This window comes from Erigeron canadensis, chromosome 6 (assembly GCF_010389155.1).
Source record: "Erigeron canadensis isolate Cc75 chromosome 6, C_canadensis_v1, whole genome shotgun sequence".
NCBI lineage: Eukaryota > Viridiplantae > Streptophyta > Magnoliopsida > Asterales > Asteraceae > Erigeron > Erigeron canadensis.
In genome coordinates, this window is record NC_057766.1 from 41,355,884 (window position 1) to 41,379,287 (window position 23,404).

Consider the following 23,404-nt stretch of genomic DNA (forward strand, 5'->3'; position numbering starts at 1 on the left):
TTACATTTGTAAGTGTAAAATTTGAAGTTTATAATCCTTAAAATAGATAAGAAGGGGAAATCAATTTACATGAAAAGAATATATATTCAAGTCAAAATTGCATGGAATCATAATTATCTACTATAACGAGTATGGTACTCGCGTAATGCGGAAGCGATGATAAAAAAAACGATCTAGTGGTGTCGTTGATGGTGGCGGTGTCAAGTGTTGTATATTTATATAATTATGATAGTGAAATTTTTTTAGAATATAAAGGTATAAAGTATTAACTATTAAAATAAAAGTTTAAAGTGTAAGTTAACTCATTAAAGACAAATTTGATATTTTATAAAAAAACTCTTTACATTATATTCGTTCTATTGGGTATATTAATTTGAATATTTGCTCATGTTTTAAAACAACTTGTTGGATGTTGAGTACTCACAGGTGGCCCAATAACAGATCCATGTATAGATAATTATCAAGTAAAAAACGCATTAAGCCCAATAGGCCCAACAGTTCGAATGCTTTAAACAATACCATCATCGCGCAACTTTCCTATCAAGTAAACAAGCTACTCAAACTAAAGTTAGTCATTCACCGGCTTTTCAAATAAACAAACAAGCATCAGCCTCGAGCTTGAGATCGGATAATGATAGACAATGAACAAGGTAGGCCACAAATTTAATATGGTTATACTGTTATAATTGATCGATTCAGGTCGGTCCAAGCGTCTTCATACCCATCCTCCAGGCCTGAAATTCATTCGGCACTCCAAGGGAGCCCTTGGATGGGAGTAATGGTTACAATAGTAAGCAGTTGGTAATAATAGAATAATAGCAGGCAATTAGCAAATTGGAGTATACATAACTAATCATTTCATTATACTGCATTTCATCAACCACTTTCAACCAAACATTACCAAAGTACACTCTTGTACACAACACCACCTTCTTGAATACAGCCTGGTAATGTAAATACAGCCGCCACCGGCCTGGTAATGTATACTTCCCACCAGGTTCCATTATAAACTTGCCACCGGCTTTGTGTACATTGATTTCCCAGGCTGGTAATCTATATTCAAACTACATTGTACTATATTTTGGCAAGTTGGAGCAGTAACTCATTTCATTATACTTCCCACCAGGTTCCAGCCTGGTAATGTAAATACAGCCGCCACCGGCCACCCCAATTCAACGACCTACATTTGTACTTCGGGTTAAAATAACTTGACATTCTCAAGAGATAATTAGTTACTGCTCCAACTTGCCAAAAAATTTTTTTCCAAAACCCATCAGAATCAATGAGTGACGGGGTCCAAATATAAGTGATTATTGTAGTATAAAGTTTGAAGACTAGAAGAGCCTTTCCTATTCCAAACATGTGACACAATATAATAGAGAAGTAAAATATGTTGCAAGATGTAACCCTTTGATCGTAATCATCGTCACAAGTTTCCAAAACTACAAGACTAGTAAATACAAAAGTAGCTAATGAAAAAGATAAGTCTGATCTTAAGGGTTGCAATAGCTCCAACTCGCTACTCACAGAAGGATCTATTGACCATATTGAAAAAAGAAAACCATTAACACCACAAGCCCAAATTGACAGACTGACAGGTAGACCCATTAAACCCAAACCAACTTATAAACAATGCTAGAAGTTGGTCATAAGCTACAACATATAGCTTTGCAAGATTTTAAACCCTCTCATCATCTGATCGGCACCATCAAAATGTTTGACATCTTAATCCGGCTTTTTTATGCAAAACCCCACAGCATATATTTTCAGAGGCTATAATACAAAATCCTGGTATGAGGATGAAGATAAATCTAGTTACCCAAATAACTAATTTAAGTCAGTCACCCTATTTCTATGTTACAGGGAATGTTTAATATTAATTCTACCACATATACAGAAGCAAGGTTGAAGCTACTGGACTTAGTTCAGTTGGATTCGTCACTCATCATGCTGCTATGTATAGTTATTCTTACTTCTGTAAATATACTCTTATTAACATTTAACATAGAATAATCTACATTCAAGAAACTTTAACATGAAATTTTCTTTTATTTTGTCTTGCCCGATAAGTTATGACTACATTCGCATATCTACTTTACAATTAAATCAGGATTCTTCTGTAGAGTGAATTTACGGTATTTGTAAAGCTAAACTCGTAGAACATGTGAGTGTCACTTAGGCAAATAAACTAAGAATATACTAAACTTGTGGAAGAAATGTGAGTATGTTAGGCAAAAGAACCAAGGATGTGATATTAACTTTTTACCCATGGCTCAGTCTATAAGCAAATTGAGTAAAAGAGTGTATTGTGTTTCTGAACAAAACATTATGATTTCCCTATTGGACTATTGGTATCATGGTATGTATAAATGATACATTTCTTTTCAAATGTAAAGGTACAAGATAAGATTATAGGCTTTAATGTTACTTATTTAGTCATTTAGCAAAACCACAAAAATAAATCTTCATCTCACGAGGTGAAGCCTATTATTTCAATACACATGAATACATGATAGTTGGTGGAACAAGGCGACCTTAGTATGCAACTAGCAATGTTCTATGTATTAGTGTACATCTTCATCTTACTACTATAGTTCCATAATCTAGTCATATCACAGCGTTAATCAGTTGCTTTCTAATTGTTGCCAATAGTACTTTACTTGGTGAATTCCGTTACATAATCTAAAGCTCTTGAACATACATTGTCCTGGACAAAAACCAAATGTGAAGGCGCCTAAACCATTTGAGTAATGACTTTAGCACACCAAGTTCAAGTCAATATATGTAGTCTCTCGATTACTTCCCACCACAAGTGTCTGGATAATGTAAACAGATTACATATACACTTTTTCTTGCAACAAATTAACTATGTCTATCATCTAACATTAGCAAAACTCCTGCTTCTTAACCAAATTTCATATTCTCATTTATTTTCTTATAGCCAAAAACAATAACATTCTTGGTCATTAACCATACATCACAATTTAATCTGATTACACTTATTTTGCTGGCAAGAAGAATATATACATACGCAAGTGACATAACCAACAAACAAAACATCACAAAGCAACCTACTTTCGGCAAAAAAATAGTAATACAAACAAACAGGCACAAATCATATCGAATTTGTTTCACAACTTCTTATAACTTCAATCAGTTCATAGGATAGCAAACACAAGATATACATATACACCAACATAAACATTAGAGAAAACCCATTATGATAGCTTAACATTTACCTCATTAATCAGTAAACATTTACCATAAGCCCCGTGATTATTAATCAATAATCCATACGACGACGATACCCGGCATAATCGTCAAGTTCCCTTGCATTCAAGTCACTCTCAACTTTCTCCGAAACCTTATCATCGTCATACCGCAATCCTTCGTCGATTGTAAGTCCACCTAAGCCCCCTGCCACAGCTCCTACACCTAATCCTGACCCTACCTTCCCAGCTTTCTGCTTCTGATCAAACTGATCATACTCGACAGGTGCGCTAGGTCCTCCCCCTACGCTGCCACCGCCATAGCTCGTCGGCCTATCGCTAAACATCCGCGGAGTCTGTTGCGGCGGCGGTGGAGGTGGTTGAGAGTAGTATCCGCTCTGGTAATAACCGGAATACGGATCGGAATATGATCCGTAGTGGTACGGTGGTGGTGGTGGTGCAGCAGACGGTGGAGGAGGCACCGCTGAAGGCGGCGGTGAGGGGGAATACGGAGACGGTGAGAATCTGCCGTAAGAAGGCGGGGGAGGAGGAGGAGGGGCAGTTTGGTAATAATAAGAAGGTTGAGGGGGAATTTGGTAATCAGGTAAAGGACGTTCACGTAAAGAAAGTTTTAATTTAATCTTACCATTAAGACGACCAGATGGACGGCGGAGATCAAAAGTTCTGATAAGAGCTGAATCTTCGGGGTTAGGTAAATCATCGATGGGTAGACGAAAGGTACCGACTAAGGGTTTGGGAGTATCTGAAGGTTTGGAATGAAAGATTTCAAGAGTTAAGAAAATAGGAGCGGAAGAAGGGGTGTTTGGAATAGGGATAAGGAAACGTTCATTCCAAACAGGTTTGGTGGAATTAGAGTCGTCGGATTTGGTGGCCAAACGACGATCGGGGTCGAGCCAGAAGATGGCGTATGGTTTGAGATCACCGTTGCGCCAGTTGACGTTTTTGAGGTGTTTCGCGGAGACGATGGTGATTTCGAGATCCAGTGGTTTGGGTGGTGGACGGTGGGTGGTTGACATGGTGTGTGTGTGTGTGATCGGTGAGGGTATTGATTTTTGGGGAAAGTGGTTTTTGATTTATTGGAAGGGGGATATAGTGAAATCGGATAAAGTTGGAAAGAGGGAGGTGATAAATAATAGCAGCTGCAAACAGTGGGTCTTTTGGATATAATTTTCTTTTACGAATTAATTTTATAATAGTCAGTCAAATATGGAAAAATCCAACATCGGTATTACATTTATATTTATTTTATATCTTAACTCGTAAGGACAAAGCATATTTTTTCTTTTAATTTATATAAATCACAAGGATATATGGGTATGGCTAAAGATGTAGTCCTAATGAAAGTCGTTGTCAAAAGGTATGGTCTAAGGAGGATATGGGGATATTCGATGTGCCTAATTTACAAATTACTAATACTAGTTATACAAGTTATATATATATATATATACACTAAAAACCTATGTGAATGTACAAGTACGTTACAAATACGTTATGTGTGGAATGTACAATTTCTTATAATACATAATAATTTTTACCATTTTTCATTTTAACCTCTTAAACTTTTTATCTTTTAACTTTTGCCCCATATTAAAGTTTTCGTTTTTATTTTTTTGACACTAAATTTTTGGGTTTTCATCAAATAACTTTACCCTGGTTACAATTTTATTTTAAACATTTGATTTGACTATTTTTATTCGTCTTTTTATATACATAACGTATTTAAATTTGTCACATCAATGTTTCGTTTTTATTTTCTTGACACTAAATTTTTGGTATTTCAGGTTATCATCAAATAACTTTCACATAGTTACGATTTATTTTTTAAACATTTGTTTTTGACTATTTTTATACGTTTATTTTATATATAACGTTTTTAATATGCCCTACATCAAAGTTTTCGTTTTTATTTTCTTGACACTAAATTTTGGGGTTCTTTTCATCAAATAATTTTCACATGGTTATGGTTACGATTTTACTATTTATACGTTCATATTATATTTAAAATATTAATATAGTTATTGTTTATGTTTTTATACATCTTATAACACTTTCATATTTTTTATTGTTATTGTTACATGTTTAATTGTCTTTTTAAAATTTTTAGTTCGAATATCAAACATAAAAGTCCAAAATTTTATCGTGTAAAAAGCGTACCCCACGGGTACAATAACTAGTACATACTAGTTTCTAACTTATATAATTATTTATTATTACTAAAAAGTTAAACTGTATATGTAAACTTTCAATATATATTTGTTAGGGGGAGAGGAGTCATGCCTCTCAAATTTCTATCCCTCTCAAATTCCACCAATCAAATATCTCCAACTTAATTTTCTTTTTCAACCCTCCCAACCATCTATCCCAATCATTTAATTTAATGGCATTCATGACTTTCTCATCCCTCCCAAATTCCCAACTTTCCCATATAAATTTTTTCTTTCAACCCTCTCAACCATCAAAGGTTTTATAGTTTTTTAATTGGCAACCAACCAGACAAGGGAAAGAAGGAAGTCTTCCTGCAAAAGGGGAGAACATAAAGATAGGATAAGAATATATATATATATATATATTATAAAGAATAGAATAGTTTTTGAGTGTCTTGAAAAGAAAGTTGATGTGACAATCAAGACGAGATTATGACGGTATTAGGATAAGAAAAGGCCTTGTGGGATAACGTTGCAACTATTTTTTGTAAAAATTTATATGTGAATAGCAATGTTATTCGTTCGAGTTTGTAGTTAATTGTATTAGTTTTCTTGTTATGTATTGTATTGAATTAAATAATATAACCAATCACATCATGATAGGATGAAGCTTACAAGAATACAAGTTATCAAATGGTGACTAAAGTTTTAGATCAACAAAAATGATAGAGAAAACAAGGATATATACTTATCTTATCTATATCTTACTTCTTATCTATACTTCTATACTATATTATAAAGCAAATAGGGTTTCAACATTCAACTTTCAATTTCAACAATGTACACATGATAATAAATAATGTACCATACATCAATGCTTACAATTTTCTCTCTCCTTCATAAATCATATTATTCATTTAATTCTTTCAAAATCTTTTATCTCAAAAATCGTAAATCGATAAATTATAAAAATTATATGGGTGTTCTTAAATTTGCATGCTCTTTCATTAGAGATGCCATTTAATATACTTTTGGCGAATTTTTTAAATCCGAGGGCGGAGCCCGTACGGCTAAGACATTTGGCTATGACACTTTATGACATATCACCTCTTATGACCGAACATACTTTATGACCTATCACCTTCACCGTCCCACCGAACATATATATTAATTATTACTCTCGTTTAATTAATATAGAAGGGGGAAAAAATCAACTAGTTCTAGTGGTTAGAATGGGTAGTAGTTCAGTGGCAAATTGAGTAGTTTGAAAGTTTGGTGACTAAAGTGTAATCAAGTCAAACGGTATTCTAAGCCAAATTAAAGTACCAAACCAAAAAGAAAAAGAAAAAAAAAAAAAAATTAACAACACGACTCGCTAAAGTCAGACATCATTTCTCGTTTCTTTTTAATCAGTTTCTTGTATATATAAAACACCGAAACTCACACTCTTTCTCTGTTTCTCTCTCTAGATCACCCCCAATCAATATATAGAGAGAGAAAGTGAGATGTCGGACGCTGTAATAAATGGACTGGCCGGTGCCGGTGGTGGAATCATCGCTCAGCTCATCACTTATCCCCTTCAAACCGTTAGTCAAATTAATTTTGATTTTTTTTTTTTTAAAAAAATTATTATTATTATTATTATTATTATTGGAAAAATAATGAATAGCAAATAATAGGTAAACACGCGTCAACAAACGGATAGAGATCCCAATAAAGAGAAGAAAAAGGCGGGCACTGTTGAACAGATGTATCAGGTATTATTATTTTTCATGTTTATATACGAGTATTTCATAATACAGTTTAATTGTGTTTTGTGGAAATTTGATTTAATTTTAATCATAATTGGGTGATTATGTTGATCATAATTATGTTTATATAGATTATAATGTATATATGTTATAGGTTGTGCAGCTAGAAGGCTGGGGTCGGTTGTACAGTGGCTTGGCTCCCTCGCTCGTGGGCACCGCTTGTTCGCAGGTTAGTTTCTTCCGGATTTAGATCACTTCCCTTTCTATGCGATACTATAATGTGTAAGCTGGACACATTTTAATGCATTTAGTGTTTCTAATTTTGTTGCCACTCACAACTGATACTTGTACTCTTGTAGAACATGAAAACACTGATAAAGTACTACTCGTATATTGAAAAATGTTAATTGTGTTGTGTTTTAAATGGTAATTTTGGGATTTTTAACTACGCTGGAAACATGGTAGGCAAAATTGGATGGGCCGATGGGGATCTATAATGAGTGTGGATGTCAAGTGGGTCCCCAGGACAGTGGAAAAACGTGCCGATATTGATGTTTATGAGATGTGATATGCACTTTTATGTTACTAGGCCCATTCTTTTCTTGAATGCTGGTTCACAAAGTAGATTTACATGATTCTCATTTACTTACTTTTCCGGTCTTTTATTATTGTCTTTACACGCTCATGTTGGGATCTCTAAGGTTTATGAAAGATCGCATCTTTGACTGTGTTTCGGTATCCCCACATGGTTCAGATTTCGTATATGCTTACCTTAGTCCTTTTCTAATCTTTGGTGACACAACCATCATTGAAATTGAAATTGCAAGATTTTGCTGGAGACATGGATATGTTTAAGTGTTTGACTATTAGTCTTATGCGTCAAATGTATGCTACTAATGATTATAAAGAGGGGAAATTTCGTGGAACAACTTAGTTACATGCTTACATTACTATTTCGTGATTCGTAATTACAAAAGTGACTGAAGCAGTATCGGGTTCATTCCTAGCAAATACGGAAAGGTTGCCAATAAATAAGAGGTGTTTTAAAATGTAATTGTTGCAACTTATATGATACATAGGAGTCTATCTCTTTGGGCCATAATTTGACCTTATCTGTGCACGAAGTATTGTTAGAGAGTCAAATAAGTGTCAACTTTATAAGCTTTGATGATAACCTAAGTATTACATGGAATTTTTTGATAGATTGGAATGGGCAGTTCTAAGAAACGTATACTAGTAAAGTCAATGTGACATCTTTAAAACAATGCTTTGATATGTGACAAGTGATTGGCCACATTTTAAATTAGTTTCTTACTTTCTTCTTATCATGTTATGCCAATCGTGACTACATTCAAGCAACAAGCTAGATGTTATAATTTTCTGTCTTCCTTGAAACAGAACCAGGCAGTTATAATAAGCTTTTCCACTGGACTATGTGATAAATAGTCTATACAGTATTACAGTGTGTTAAGAACCTTATCTAAATAAATTATACATGATATAACATAACCAAAAAAGTAAATAACTGTTCTAGAGATATACAAAAGATGGATCAAGAAGCATCATGGCCTCTTTAAATTATTCATAGAAGGAAAAACCAATAGAAAGACGTCTGGCAGAACCTCACCAGAAGTCAAGTATGCAAGTAAAAGCTATTGACAAGAACCAAAAAAGGATATATGTGATGATATAGCTGTTATACAAGGAGGTTCAAAGTGGAGTTTCCTCATGTATCCTTTACAACAACAAAACAACTTGAAGGCAGACTTCCCAGAGAGTAAAACTAAAAAAAGTTATAAATTATAAGAGCTGTTAGCAAGAGTGGGTAATGGAATGTCTGTCAGTTTTTCTTGTTTACAACTGCCGGCAATTGGATGGATATTTGGGGATAATACGCTATAGTACCTGCTACTGGAAATAATAACAGGCCAAGTGTTTTTGTAAATAGATCATGAATAATTTACCACAAAGATTGAATCATATATAATATCGTATTGAGTTCATCAATAATGTTTCAGCATTTAGTATTTTATGTTATCTTATTGATCTGTAGTCCTTAATCCTTATTGTGTTAATCAAAGTACTCCCTTTCTGACCTGTGAGCGTTGTTAGTTTACTTATCATTCTACATTCACCTCTCTTTTTGATAATACCTGTTTGCCTGTATAACGTCTGTTATGCTTTTGTCCACACACATTCCTTTAAAGTTGTTAGGTCTGTGGGTAAACCAGGTGCGTCATTAACGCATTGAGAATACTGATATAAGAATGAAGACAATACTAGCTTCCTAATTGTCTGATACTTGTCATCCTATTTGCTACAGGGTGTTTACTATTATTTCTATCAAATATTCAGGAGCAAGGCTGAAGCTACTGCACTTAGACGTAAGAAGGAAGGAGCCGGGGATGGATCTGTTGGAATGCTTTCATCACTCATGGTGGCTGCTATGTCCGGGTAGCCTACTTTTCGTTCTTTCCATAATATTATCTTATCAACATCTTATGGTTCCAAGGTATTGAGATATGAGAATAAGAATATCTTAGGGCCCGTTTGGTTGTAGAAAATGTTTTAGTTTTTCATTTCTATTTTTCTAGAAAAGGAAAGGGTTTTTGTTTTTTTAGAAAACAAACAAAAATTTTGAAAACGCGTTTTAATTTGAAAACTAGAAAACATGTTAGAGATGTGAGGATAGAGGAGGGGAATGGAAAATGAAAATGGAAAACAAGAAAAAGATGTTTTCAAGTTTTCCATTGAAAAGTGGAAAGCATTGTTTTCTACTTTTCTGTTTTCTTGGAAAATATTCTTAGAAAACTATGATTACAACGCGTTTTCTGTTTTCCATGTTTTCATGAAAAACAAAAATGGAAAACATGGGGTGTTTCCTGCCACCAAACGCACCCTTAGAGTCTCATACTCTGTTTAATATTATGTTAATTTCTTGAACTTGTGTTATAGGTGTGTAAATGTGCTGCTGACGAATCCTATATGGGTAGTAGTTACCCGTATGCAGGTGAGGATTTATATGCTTATCCTTATCAACTTTGTGTAATTCTAAGATTTGCATTAGAGCAATGGATTTTCTTGGAATCAGTAGCCTTTTAAAATGGTTTTCCGATTGTCTGTACTTCTAAGACAAGTCATGTATATGGCTATTAGCAAGATATTAAATTCCGAGGATTATCACTCTTTATCATGGTTTGGTTTCTGCTCTATGAGATGTAAACGAGTAATAAAAGATATTATATTGGTTCCAACCTATGTTTGGACTACACCTTGTTCCATCAGTTGACCCAACTTGGTTTGATGTGAAAAGTTCACAATCGGTTTTTTTTAGGAGCAATTATATTTTGTCTCACTTGTCTACTTCGAGATGGCATCAAGTTTTTCCCGTAGATTTAATAAAGCTGTTCAAACTTCAAAGTGACTTATTTGTGTGTGGCAAAAGTGAATGCAAGTATGGAAAGAAAATCGAGGGTGTCCATCTTGAGTTTCCAGCTTCCACCCTTATGGTCACTTTTTTGGCTATCGTGGAAGTGTGTATTTCTAAACATAAAATTATGAATATCAATAAGTTTAAGCTATTTTGTAGTTATGGTTATAATTAATAATTATTATCCCCCAGTTCCCTCCCTCCCAGTGCCTATTATAGTGGAGGAAATATCACTATTTACTTGGTTATATAACGCTGTATTTCTTTTCCGAATTTAAGGGACATATATGATGATACTCTGGGTTTTAATGTTACTCATTTTGCAGACCCACACAAAAAAATCTCCATCCGGCCAGGCGAAACCTCTTGTATCAGAGCATACAGTTGTTGGTGGAATAGAGCCACCTCCATACGCAACTAGCAATGCGGTATGTGCTGCTGTAGATCTCCATGTTGCTTCTATAGTGGCCATGATCTAGGCGTGTAACACTCTCTTGCTAAGCTTTTGACAATTTATATAAAATTTTGTTTCATCATAAAGCCAAATGAAAATTTGCTATGAGAGTATTACAGATAGTTCGTACTAAATAAAATGATTTTCAAGCCATCTAACAACCAACTCACTGTTCCAAATAAGTATTTATGAAAAAAAATTAATAATAAAATGATTATACAGCTATACAGCTACAAGCTGATAGTTGTCCAACTATTGTTTTCTTGATTGCTGTTCAATACCATAGTGTTGGCTATCAAGTTTATTATATTATTGGTTAAGTATGACTTACAGTTGATCTATAGGATTATCAAGTCCTTGAGGTTGTAACTTGAATACCTTATTTTATACAGGTTCAAGAAGTCTTTGATGAAGCTGGAATCTGGGGATTCTGGAAAGGCGTTTTCCCGACATTGGTTATGGTATGTGTCAAATGACTTTGGTCTATGCTGTATGATTGTCACTTCTTGAGTCCTTGTCCCAACTGTTTCCGCCAGGTCAGCAATCCTTCCATACAGTTTATGTTGTATGAGACCTTACTAAAGAAGTTGAAGCAGCGTCGTGCTTCAAGCAATAGTAACAAAGGTGTAACTGCTTTAGAGGCAAGTAATTGTTAGTGACGCTACTATAAAATTTTAGATATTTTTTTGAATATATTAACTTGTTATTCTATAGAAGTATACTATCTGTTAACAATATCTGATACCTCCACATAGTATTTCAGATATTTTTGCTTGGTGCGTTGGCGAAACTTGGGGCTACAGTTGTAACTTATCCTCTTTTAGTCGTAAAGGTAAAGAACTTAGAAAATTTATAGAAAATGGCTTGTTAGATAATTGAGTAACATAAATGTTCTTTTTGTAATTGCAGTCAAGACTTCAAGCGAAGCAAGCAATTGGGGTGGACAAGAAGCATCAATATAAAGGTACATGTATCTTTGCTAATTAAAATATTTACTTACCTCCCACACATAAGGGGTGTTGCTTTTTGCTTTTCATTTCATTTATCTTTCATCTATCGTCATTAGGCACCCTAGATGCAATCTTAAAGATGATACGTTACGAAGGGCTCCATGGATTCTACAAAGGAATGAGCACAAAGATAGTACAGAGCGTTCTTGCAGCAGCAGTTTTGTTCATGGTAAAGGAAGAACTTGTGAATGGAGTTCGGTGGCTACTAGTGAAGGATGCAGCTAATGCTGTTAAATCTAAACCTCTGTAACCGTATAGTAACACAACACGCCCGATTATCATTGTCCACACAAGATACTTAAAAGTTTCCAAGAAAAAACTGCCCTGGAGGGAGGAATCGTCCCCTTCCATTGAAAAAGTTGGCAAGGAACTAAATGATCATTGTTGTATTTGGATTTAGTGTATTGTTTAGTGGATAAGCGACAAAGCATTGTATGGTGTTGGTTTAATAGGTATAAACTATTATTATGATTATTAAATGTGAGGACAATCTTGTGGTAGCCCCATTTTTCTTATCCTTTTCTATTTTGTTCATTTTGGCTTAGTCTCATGTGAATTAATATCTGGAGTTTTAAGCTATCATGCAACGCATCCTGTTCTTTGTTGTTGAATGAGGGACCACCTAAAAAGTAGTGTTTATGAGTATTGTTATGTAGACACTGATAAATAATACTTGTTGTTAATCATGGAACATGAATTGCCTTTGTTATGCAAATTGATTTGTTAGTAGGTATATTAGATCAACTTGTTCTAATACATCTCTATCTGTTGCTTGTAAGCAAGCTTGTTGAATTCGCCAGGCAGTACTTTAGCTTTTGAGAGTAACTGGCTAGAATTATTTATATGTCGAACTTAGTTGGAACTTGTATATATATAAGTTTTATCCCAAAAAGAAAGTCTACAAACCTAGTTTCTTCTGCTTAGTGACTTATCATATAAACCCACTTTTGACTGAATTTATCCAAATTTTAACCAAGTTTCAAGACCGAGTAGGTTCACTCCACCTTGGTCAATGAGCAAGTAACGGTTGCTTAATGAGTAATCAACCATCTGAACCGAGTTTTACAACTGTGCCTCTTCATCAAGGCTCGAGTTCTCTATAGTCATATACTGTACTAGAGAACAATTACATTGCACACTATACATTTTTTTGACTTTCTAAATTACTTAAACAGACTTGGTCAAGTCAATCATTTTGGTTTGAAAGGGCTTAAATTGTCTATACTCTATAGATGCAGGTCCGGTATTGTAAAATTCAATTTAGCTCGACCCGACCTGACCGATTATAAAATCTTGCAAGCAGGAAATGAAAGTCAAAATTCAGACAAACAGACCCTAGAAATCGTGGATCGGAGATGACGAGCACCAACGGCACAACCACCGTCACCAAAAACCAAAAGAAAGCCAATTTATTAGATCATCACTCCATCAAACACTTACTTGATGAATCTGTATCTGAGGTATCATCATCATCATCATCATCATCATCATCATCATCATCATCATATATAATTAATAAAATCGTATGATAATTTTATTTTTATTTATACTTGAGTTAATATATATCATTGATTTTGTTATTACGTGATATTAGATCGTAAAAAGCCGTGGTTACAGTGAAGATGTGAGGATGAGTAATATCAGATTGTTGATTGGTTCCATCATTATTATCATTGCCTTGTTTGCTCAGTTTTACAACAAGAAGTTCCCCGAAAATAAGAATTATCTTATCGCCTGCATTGCATTATATCCTTTTTTCCGATATGTTTTATTTTGTTTATATATACACATAAATTTCGTTAAAATAATTGTTTAGAAATGGAGAGTGTATGAATGATTGATCCTTGACTGTGTTTCACGTATGTGATATTTAATGGGATATTGCACCTGGTTATCTACACCAAGGAAAAGAATGCATTTATGTTTACTTATCCTCCCCCTGTAAGTTTATTTTTTTCGTTCTATTTTGTCGGTTATGGTTATGTTGTCATTAGGTTGCTGCTAATTGCTTCCTTTTAAAGAAACAAGAAACACCTGCAGTTTTTCAATAGGGAGACCTTTTTTTTTTCCTCAAAAGTGAACTATATATTATCACTGCTCAAATATGTACACCAACAATCTAATCTATTAGTCAGTATACTAAGAAATGCCATTCATTCATTCATCCTATCCATACTAGATACTACCTGTCTATACTAGCTACTCCAATCCATATTCAATCAATATTCATACACTCCAAAATCATGCTCTTCAATCCAGTCCTCAACTGATCCATATATTCTCAACAAGATTTGGTTGGATTCCCCATTTCTGATATTCTTCGACTACATTTATAGTTTTATTAACCTTCAGCCCCATGAGCCTTAGTTTAACTGAGTCACAGATGTTCTCGATAAGGACTTTCTCACTTCTTATCTCACTTCCAAACATTCTCCTGTTTCTTTCTTGCCAAATGTGGTACACCGTTGCACTCAAGATCAATCTTCCCCTAGCATTGTTAGTGCATTTAGCCAACATTACATTAATCACATCTCTCCATTCACCAGGGATTCCTTTTAATGAGTTCTTCTTCATCATTTCCTCCCATACAGTTTTAGAGTACTTACACTGAAAGAACAGTCTGTACATTCTTTACAAAGAAAACATTTCATACTATCGTCATTGTTCCAAACCATTATTCTGTCTTGTGTTTGCAGGTTTCCTTGAACAGCCAGCCATACTAACCTTGGGAAAACCAAACAACCTTATTCCAAAACACATTTGCTTCATTGCCCCTGAAATCTTCCCATACTCTTTTAACAGTAAATTCTTCTTCCTTCCCACTGTTCATCCTCCAAACCACTCTATCCTATAGGGAGGCGTTTTTGAGGGTAGGTTCTATTTGTTTAGAGATTAAAAACATGGGATATGTATAGGTGTGCATGTTATTTGATATGTATCAAAAGACGAAGATGAACCAAGCAAATGGTCTTAGCATGGAGTATTTTCGCTAGCCAATTAACACAAAAGTCAATTTAAGCTAGCATAGATTATCTTTATCTGGGTACATGTTAACATAAGAGTTCCATAAAGAGATGCTTTATACAAACCTGCAAAAACTTCAACTATTAAAAATATAGTTTTTTGGCCTCTTACGAGCTTGGATAATCCCACCCATTTTGCGGGCAGACTAATGAACTGTTTTTTTATATTTATTTATTTTATTTTTGTTTGAAGTTGCAATGTAAGGTTGTATTTTAATTGTTTTTAAGAATTCAGTGACTAACACGATTGTCATTTTTGTATCCTTTAAAAATCTGCTGTTTATTATTTTATTTTTGTTTAAAGCAATTAGTATAGTATCTGTCAGAGCCAGTTTTAAAATTAGTTGCGTTATTAGTGATAGCATTTGGACTACCCACAAAAGATGCAGTCTTTATAGCATATGAAGGGCACTTGCTATGATTAATTAATTGCTTGAAAGACTCATTTGAATTTATCGCACCTGTTTCTCAAGGTGTTGAAATAAGTTCAAGTGCAACATCTAGAGTCTACTAGATAATAAGTAAGGGTGTGTTTCTCAGGGTATAACTTTTAGCGTTCAGCAGCGGCTCATTTACTTCTTGCACGATCTTTGTATGTAGGAGTAAATCTCAACTGTTTTTCATTCTCTACTTATCAGCTTAAGTTACTTTGTCAGGGATCGGTTTACAACAACACTGGCTTGATGATCTCTTCAAAGTTGCCCAGATTCTCTGATATGTACACCCTTACAATAGCCAGTGCAGATGCCAAATCTATTTCTGCTAAGCCAACGGTGGAGTTCACCAAAAGCGTCACAGAATGGTCTCTTTCTTACCCCTTGAACATGTACTTTATGCCAGTTCTTTTGTATCATTATTGATCAACTCTGTTTTATTTCACGCTTTATTCGGCTCCTTTGATATTAAAGAATATGAATGTTATGCAGGTTCACAAAAGATGGAGTGTTGGTGGAAGGTCTGTTCTGGAAAGATGTTGAGGATCTAGTAAATGATTATTCCAAAGAACATAAGAAAACTAAATGAATTTAATATATAAAAATCAAGACAGGTATAAGGAGAATGTCTGAGACATAGAGCAGTAGTTTGGGCTAATGGTGTTTTACCAACAAAGCGATCATTCTTAATTTATTGGATTTGGAACTTATATCATTTGATAAAAAAAAACCCTCATCTTATGGACTATTTGTCTGAAAATAGAGTTTAGAATACATAAATGTTTATTGGGACAGCTATTCTTATCATATTCTCTAGTACAACCATAGATGCCCAACATATGCCATTTTTTAATGAAGTCGGACAAGATTTGAACTTACAATGATGGTTTTTTATTACAACCTTTTTAACCAAGTAATTAAAGTGATGCGCTATATGCCATCATTGTAATTGTGTATTTTTATTTTTTATTTTTATTATTATTTTTTTGAATCTTGCTCAACACAAAAAAGTTGATTAAGGGGGTGTTCGCTGGCAAATTGACATGGCTGATTTCAATGGGTGAATGTACTACTCATTTTGAAGCTAAAATGTTTTAAAGTGCATATGATTAGGATTTGAGCCATATGCCCATATACCACATATGATATATTGTTATTTAGTTTTTTTTTTTATCATGTCTTAACACAAAAAAGTTCATTAACGGGTGTTCGCTGTCAAATTGACATGGTTGACTTCAATGGGTTTGTAAATGTACTTCTCATTTTTGACGGGAACATGTTTTGAAGTGACATACGACTAGCATTTGAACTTCTTGCTTCCATAGTTATGTCGAATGTTCGACATGTAGCTAAGATTTGGACTCTTTACTTCTGTTGTTATGTCATATGTTCAACGCTACACGGTACCATTGAGGAAACATAACCTTTCCATTTTGACGTCTCTAGTTAATTTGCTAGAACAAGATAAACCCCATTTAGGAAGAGAACCAACTACTCAAAGTGGGAAAGGTCCTTTATGGAGTGCACCATTATAGAGTGTTATTCGTTGTTCTTTAATTAACGTTGAAAAGGACCCCTTGTTTACGTTTTTTATGACGTCTCTTGCTTATTAATATATCACTTGACAACGATTAGTTCTTCGGCTCTTAAAAGATGCTATCTTTACTTTCTTTTATTTCGAATACATTTTGGAAGAGAAAAATAGACCAAACGAATCTTGCAATTAACCTTTTAAATTAAAAGAATTCGTTATTTCAAATAAATAAAATTGCTTCATAATACCAATGGAATCTAACATAAATAGAAATCAGTTTTAATATAACTTTATAAGTAAAGTTGGAAAATCTTGATCTTTGTATTAAAATTAAAGATTTAGATTCAATGATGGTTTTAAATTTTGATCATTGATGATGGTCTAAGAATTACAAGATCAAAATCCTCCAAATATATATCTATAAAATTGTTTTTAACTTTAAAAGATCTCAATCCATCTACCATAGTCACTTTATATTTATTATTCAAATTATCATATAATTTAAAAAATATCAAAAATTTTGAATAGAATATCAACTTTCGAGTTCAATACTCAAGAATGATAAGTTTTTTAAGACATGTATGAGGCTTCTAATCAACATCTCGTTGTTAGGGCATATTTAAGGCTTTACTATTATACGGTAAGTTTTCTTTAATGTCGTATGCCACCATTTTATAGTTTTTAACTTTTGAAAAGATTTTTAGGTTAACTTTTGAGAGGTTTTTATCATTTTTTAAATTATAAATAGAAATAATTTAAATTATTGTTTTGTTAAACGTAACTTTAAGGACTGTAGTTAAAAATGCATTAAATATTTGTACACTTATCATAAAATTTAAAAAATAAATTTTTAATATGAAAAGATAATTTTTTTTTTTTTATATAAAAACCAAATAGTCGGCTCCTCGATGACATGTCACATATCTCCTCCACAATTTCACCGCAACATGGATCCCACAAGGTAAGCCGTCAGCATGGCCCCACCCGGACTTCAAACAAACTTATATTCAATCACATTATAACTTTCCTTTCAAGTCCGTATTTCCCTTTCATTAGCCCACCTCCTCTATATAAATATCTTTCATGTTTCCCTTATCTCCCTTGTTGTGCTTCTCTACCAGTTATATTATTATTCAATTAAATTAGTTATTCTAAAATAAAATTAAAAAGAAATATATCTATATAATCTAATCGAATCGCATCCTTGAATTAGATCTCTGTTGCATAGGGTTTCCAAAATCCGCCGATTCCATTAATTCGTTAATTTCTGATTAAAATAATAATTCATTAAATTAATTAAATCAATTACAAAAAATATGAACAATAATCATCATCATGAGAAACAACAATCGCTCGATGATCATGAAATCGATGATCAACAGAGATCAACGGAAGCTTCATCGCCGTCGTCGTCGTCAGAAGCAGTTTCCGGCGAATCATCACGGAACGGAAACGGACTGGCGGAACGTTTGACCGATTTGTTTGTTGGCGATGGAAATAACGATGACGATTTGTTGATTCAACGGAGCGCCCAAGGAACGGTTATGCAGTGGCTACAGGCGCTTGATATGCAGGTTATGGGCGCTTGTCGTGCTGATGAGAGGTTGAAACCCTTGCTCAAGCTTAATGTCTCTACTGGCCTTGCTGAGGATCGATTGCTTTCTCATCTGAGTCAGGTATACTCATTTAATCACCAACTGCATGATTATATACGTATCTATCTATATGTATATGTGTGTATCGATTTGTATATATCTATGCGTATATGTCTGTATTTATATGTATGTATATGTATATATTACATAATATTGATATGTTGTGATAATATATTTTAAGGATGTAACTATGAAGTTAGAGATTAGTAGGCATATGATAATTGATAGAGCTTGATAGAAGTCAGTGTAATCATTAGTTTATATGATATTGATGATGATGATGTTGATATGTTGATTTTTATATCTACTTTGTTTTGATTTCAGCACTTTGAGCCGTCAGAAGTTGGATTGCTTGCAAGGTGTTTGTGTGTTCCGCTTGTGTCAGTTCGTGTAGGCAAGATTGACAAGCAAGGGACTCTTCTAATTCCAAACACTGCAAGGTAGTTGCATGCGCGTTTTAATCTCCAACTTCATTTAGATGCATTATTTCTGTTACCAAAATTTGCTGAATCCATATAATCAGTGCAATCTGTTATTCAGTTTGTTAATCTTTTATATTAATTAAGTATTTGTTAATGAAGTTGATTGCCTTTAGTAATATTAAGGGATTCAGGTTCCCAATCTCAGGTTGCTATGTTGTCTAGTGAGGGAGCTTTTTAATTCTTATAGGAGTGGAAAGAATGTTCTGTGCATTCTAATGTGCCTCCGTATTTTTGTCCTTGTTAGTAACGAAGAGTTTGTAAAGAGTTTATGTACATATAGATGGCTTATCTGTTTCTTGGTCCATTTAGTGCGTGTTGTTGAGGAGGAATTTAGTGGAATTCCGCCATAGTACTGCTCTTCATATGGCTTTTAATCGTTTATTGCTTGTAATGAACTGCACATGATTGTTTGTGTCATGCTTTGATACTCTATCTTAACTGACGTTCCAACAGATTTTCTCTTGTACTTTGGTTAGTTTTTCCACTATAGTTTGATTGTGGGTGTCTAGGATATACCACGTCACATTAGCTCTACTGTAGAGGATTCTAGTCTCTAATGTACCACATCCACATAGTATCTTATAGTTAATCTGTCCTGCATCCTTTTGTTTGTATGTGAATACTATATAGATCATGCATTGTATTAGAGTAGAAATTGATATCACTTGGTCCTCTGTGAATCTAGTTTCATTAGAACGATTGATAATTATCCCTGAGAACATTTGCTCACATGTAATTGCTGGCTTATGTATATCAATGAAGTAAAAGCTCCAGGCTTGTGCATATCAGCATATTAATAGTGACATGTTCATCCTTCCAAATAAATGTATCTTTTGCTTGTAGGTAACTGGGCGTGTTCTATTATGATCTCTGAATTAAGAAGAAGTAAAGGTAGAGTGCTTTTATATCTGTATATTCTTATGCTATGCTGTGCTATGTTTGCTGTGTTCTGGTGTCCTGTATATTGTTATATGTGTTTTTTGTCATCAGAATAATTCTGGATCCTTGTTTATTTCTTTGAATTCACGTAACTTCTTACTGCATTTTTGATTGTGCATTAAATCACGGTTTTCTATTAAATCAAAAGACGTGCTCAATGTTAGAAAGTTTGTTTTCTTCCTATATCTGGTTCTTGCTTTATAAGCATAAAAAAGCCATCAAGTCTGCTTTCTTGCTATATCTGGTTCTTGCTTTATTAAAATTACAAAAGGTCCCCTCACAAATTATTTATGTTTTCTATGAAATATGTATTGATTTGAATACCCTGTTTTCAATACTGTTATTATGTCTGGCCATCAGGATGTTATACTTTTGGGATATCATAGATGAGCATTTTGAGTGGTTTTTGTTAAGTAAACTATCTTCCTATATATTCGATTTAATCACTTCCTACAAAATTACACTTTTTTATTCTTAGGCTCTTAGCTGAGCTACTCCTGTACCATCTAAAATGCCTGAGCAATAGTAATGTGTATTATACAGTTTTTGATCATTACAATAAAGAAGTTATAATCTCACATGCACAATTAGGCAGTCTCTAGAATGTTTAAGAAATAGTTGATATAATATATGCATTGAGGGAGTGATCTTATATCCATAACTCTTTTCTCTTCTTAGTCTTAGGCTTAAGAACGATAAAATGAAATACAAACACAAATTAAAAAAATGGCATATGCGAGTTTAATTGATATAAGATGTGTAGGAGAAGAATACCGAGGTTATAGTCTTTCTAGATGCAAAGCATTAGCTAGTTCTTATTATGATCTTCACATGTATAGTGGTTTTGCTTCTATTTGTTGAATTGTGGCTGTATGTTTGGATTCCTATTTTTGTCTTTCAATACTTAATTGATATTATCACTTGTTAAATTGTAACAGGGGGGACTTAACCCTCTCACTTTTGCCAACATCTGATCTGCGTGTATCCTTTTGTGGAGATGATGGTCATATAGAGCGCCTTTCAACCTTGAGAAATGCCTCTGATTGCTCATCTGTCAGGATTGAGGGAATATCTGCAGATAATTCTGGGCGTTCTTTTATGATTAGGGTTCCTAATGCTGATACTTTTTATTTTTGGTGCTCAGAGAAATCCAGACTTCTTGGTAATGAGTTGCTTGAAAAGGTAGGTGTCTTTTTCAGTAAATGAAATACAAATGGCTTAGCTTAGCTCCCACCACAGATGTATTAAAACTTATATTGATATGCTGTATGTTATGTTTTTAGATGAAAAATTTACTTGAGAAGAAGCCTTCCCTTGCTGATTTAACTGGAATCAGTGATTCTCGTCTTGAATGTTTTGTGGCTCGTCTTCGAACTTATCTTGTTGGGTCAAATACTCAAGTGAATATTACCGCACCTGTGTCCACTTCGACAACATCTTTAGGTGTTGCTGAATCTGGTAAAAGTTTACAATCAGCATCTTTAACATCAAAGTCTTCACGTGGCCGGAGCTGTACCATTCAAGGTAGCCTAAGCCCCAGGCCAAGTTCTTTTAAAGAAGGCCAACCCAGAAACTTGGTTTCCTTGAAAAATGTTGTCAGGGAAAAGTTCAAGCGTAAGGGAGAGGCGGGCAGTCTTTCGTTTGTTGAAAATCTAGAAAGCCTTTCTATATCTTCTCCAAGTTCTACCAATACGTCTACTTCAGATCTATCTTGTAAAACCAAGAATCCTGAATCAACTATTGATAGCTGCATGTTCCCATTGGTAATTGGGTTAGAAGTTGGTTTAGCAGAGAAAACAGTAGAAATGCCGTCCACTATTCCTCCGTTTTCTCCTTTTTATTGCTGGTGTCCACCTGTTGCGTCCACTCTCCAGTACACAGTGGCATCTTCACAGATGATGCCTATGTCAATGTCAATGGCCGATTCATTCACCTTGCCGCCTCTTTCTTCTCTTCTTGCAAGCTCAGCTCCTAGATCGTCTTCTAGCCTTATAACACCATTACCGACTCTCAATCTGGATGAAATTCCTCCTTTTCTACCTGAACCATTGGTTCGGTTACCCATATCTATGCCAACTTCACAACAAATCCCGATTTTCACTCCTTTAATGACAGATCCTATAGTGCACGTCCCTGTTATAGATATTTGCTCCTCAGGCCAAGCGTACCTTGTGAGTGGTGGCCCTGCTATAAATGTCACCATTCCGCCGCTTCACCAGGCACTTGTAAGCCCATTGATCCAAGAAACAGATTCCATGGCAGAGAAGAGTGCAAGGGATACACTCCGTCTGCTAATCAGCGGATCAAGTCAACTACCCTCGGTTCTAGCCAATGTTGATGGAAACCAAAACGTACTTGCAGCTGGTAGCAGAGGCCTTTATGGGGGAGCGACGGACGTCAACCATGCTATTGCAAACAGCATTGCTGCCATGGGCTTCGTTTCACTGGCTGAGAGGTCTGGTGGTGTTATGAGAAGATGCATTGACCAAGGTGACCTGGTTGATCTTCTGGGAGAGACAGTAGACTCTGGTGGAACTTGTTTGAATAATCATGATACAAGCTTTTCTGATGCAGGGGCTGGTAAAAGCCAGTAATATGAATTCGAAAATGGGTTTGTTGTAGATCCTTGTTTTTTGTTGTTTCAAGGTAAAGAAAAGAAATGTAGATATATCTTTTTGTAATGTCTTTTGGGGCTCATTATATGTAACTGGACTGGAAAGCATAATACCAGCTCTTTACCTCCTCGGCTGCTGTTCATAATTTTAAGTAAGTTGGTTGGTCATTCTAGCTTGGATACAGTAGTGTGCTCTATTAACATTCTTTACAATGAGTATATTCCACTGCTAGTCGCTGTGATAAAATAAAAAGGGCCAAAAACCATCTTACAATTAAAATTTAAAATGACGGATTCAGCAACAGAGAGAAAAAGTAAATGAATGTTATCCATTCGATTCACATATGAATTGACATAGAACAATATGTATAGGACAACTCAGAATTGGCAGCCATAGACTTGAGTAATTGGTGGAGTAAATTTGCTTTGGTGATTCCCTAAGTAATGTCATCATTGATGATCATGAACTACAGGCGCTTGTAGAAGCTTCTACTGCAAATGTTAGAAAAAAAAAAAAAAAAAAAGCTTCTACTGCAGTTTACAACAAGTTTGGTTCTATAATTCTCGTTCTTTTGTGCAAACCTGACGGCAAAGTTAAGCTTCATGCTTATGCGGCGTTATTATATCGGTTTCTAGTTAACAATCTCAAGTTTATCATACAAAAAGTGTACAATACATTTAGAGCTTGTGTTAAGTGAAGATTG

The 23,404-nt window shown here is 34.4% G+C and overlaps 4 protein-coding genes and 1 long non-coding RNA gene across 5 annotated transcripts; 3 read left to right on the top strand and 2 right to left on the bottom strand.

Annotated features, from left to right (window-relative positions):
- Positions 1–3,118: 3,118 nt before the first annotated feature.
- On the bottom strand, positions 3,119–4,371 carry LOC122602942 (protein SRC2 homolog). The gene has a single exon (XM_043775555.1). The coding sequence runs from the start codon at positions 4,244–4,246 to the stop codon at positions 3,284–3,286; it is 963 nt and encodes a 320-aa protein (XP_043631490.1). The 5' UTR covers positions 4,247–4,371; the 3' UTR covers positions 3,119–3,283.
- Positions 4,372–6,785: 2,414 nt separating this feature from the next.
- Positions 6,786–12,519, top strand: LOC122603465 (peroxisomal nicotinamide adenine dinucleotide carrier). The gene is made up of 11 exons (XM_043776176.1): positions 6,786–6,960; positions 7,054–7,131; positions 7,280–7,354; positions 9,449–9,579; positions 10,081–10,135; positions 10,882–10,983; positions 11,402–11,470; positions 11,546–11,650; positions 11,773–11,841; positions 11,919–11,973; positions 12,076–12,519. The coding sequence occupies exons 1-11, from the start codon at positions 6,880–6,882 to the stop codon at positions 12,267–12,269; spliced, it is 1,014 nt and encodes a 337-aa protein (XP_043632111.1). The 5' UTR covers positions 6,786–6,879; the 3' UTR covers positions 12,270–12,519.
- On the bottom strand, positions 11,133–12,098 carry LOC122603466. The gene is made up of 2 exons (XR_006324461.1): positions 12,010–12,098; positions 11,133–11,639 (listed from the first exon to the last, which is right to left on the bottom strand). It is a non-coding gene; the product is annotated as an uncharacterized LOC122603466 (long non-coding RNA).
- Positions 12,520–13,325: 806 nt separating the features above from the next.
- LOC122604002 (probable signal peptidase complex subunit 2) lies at positions 13,326–16,217 on the top strand. The gene is made up of 5 exons (XM_043776882.1): positions 13,326–13,479; positions 13,614–13,765; positions 13,879–13,960; positions 15,699–15,844; positions 15,969–16,217. The coding sequence occupies exons 1-5, from the start codon at positions 13,375–13,377 to the stop codon at positions 16,063–16,065; spliced, it is 582 nt and encodes a 193-aa protein (XP_043632817.1). The 5' UTR covers positions 13,326–13,374; the 3' UTR covers positions 16,066–16,217.
- Positions 16,218–18,150: 1,933 nt separating this feature from the next.
- On the top strand, positions 18,151–22,868 carry LOC122602895. Its single transcript, XM_043775506.1, has 4 exons — positions 18,151–18,686; positions 18,990–19,105; positions 21,025–21,268; positions 21,370–22,868. Exons 1-4 carry the CDS (start codon positions 18,327–18,329, stop codon positions 22,678–22,680), a joined length of 2,031 nt encoding a protein of 676 aa, XP_043631441.1. The 5' UTR covers positions 18,151–18,326; the 3' UTR covers positions 22,681–22,868.
- Positions 22,869–23,404: the final 536 nt, after the last annotated feature.

Excerpts from the sequence above, each read along its gene's own strand:
- LOC122602942 (XM_043775555.1), bottom strand. The coding sequence starts at position 4,246 with ATGTCAACCACCCACCGTCCACCACCCAAACCACTGGATCTCGAAATC.
- LOC122602895 (XM_043775506.1), top strand. The coding sequence starts at position 18,327 with ATGAACAATAATCATCATCATGAGAAACAACAATCGCTCGATGATCAT. Across the intron at positions 19,106-21,024 it reads CTAATTCCAAACACTGCAAG|GGGGGACTTAACCCTCTCAC; the intron begins GTAGTTGCATGC and ends AAATTGTAACAG. Across the intron at positions 21,269-21,369 it reads GTAATGAGTTGCTTGAAAAG|ATGAAAAATTTACTTGAGAA; the intron begins GTAGGTGTCTTT and ends TTATGTTTTTAG.
- LOC122604002 (XM_043776882.1), top strand. The coding sequence starts at position 13,375 with ATGACGAGCACCAACGGCACAACCACCGTCACCAAAAACCAAAAGAAA. Across the intron at positions 13,766-13,878 it reads CTTATCGCCTGCATTGCATT|GTATGTGATATTTAATGGGA; the intron begins ATATCCTTTTTT and ends ACTGTGTTTCAC. Across the intron at positions 13,961-15,698 it reads TGTTTACTTATCCTCCCCCT|GGATCGGTTTACAACAACAC; the intron begins GTAAGTTTATTT and ends TTACTTTGTCAG.
- LOC122603465 (XM_043776176.1), top strand. The coding sequence starts at position 6,880 with ATGTCGGACGCTGTAATAAATGGACTGGCCGGTGCCGGTGGTGGAATC. Across the intron at positions 6,961-7,053 it reads TCACTTATCCCCTTCAAACC|GTAAACACGCGTCAACAAAC; the intron begins GTTAGTCAAATT and ends AGCAAATAATAG. Across the intron at positions 7,132-7,279 it reads CTGTTGAACAGATGTATCAG|GTTGTGCAGCTAGAAGGCTG; the intron begins GTATTATTATTT and ends TATATGTTATAG.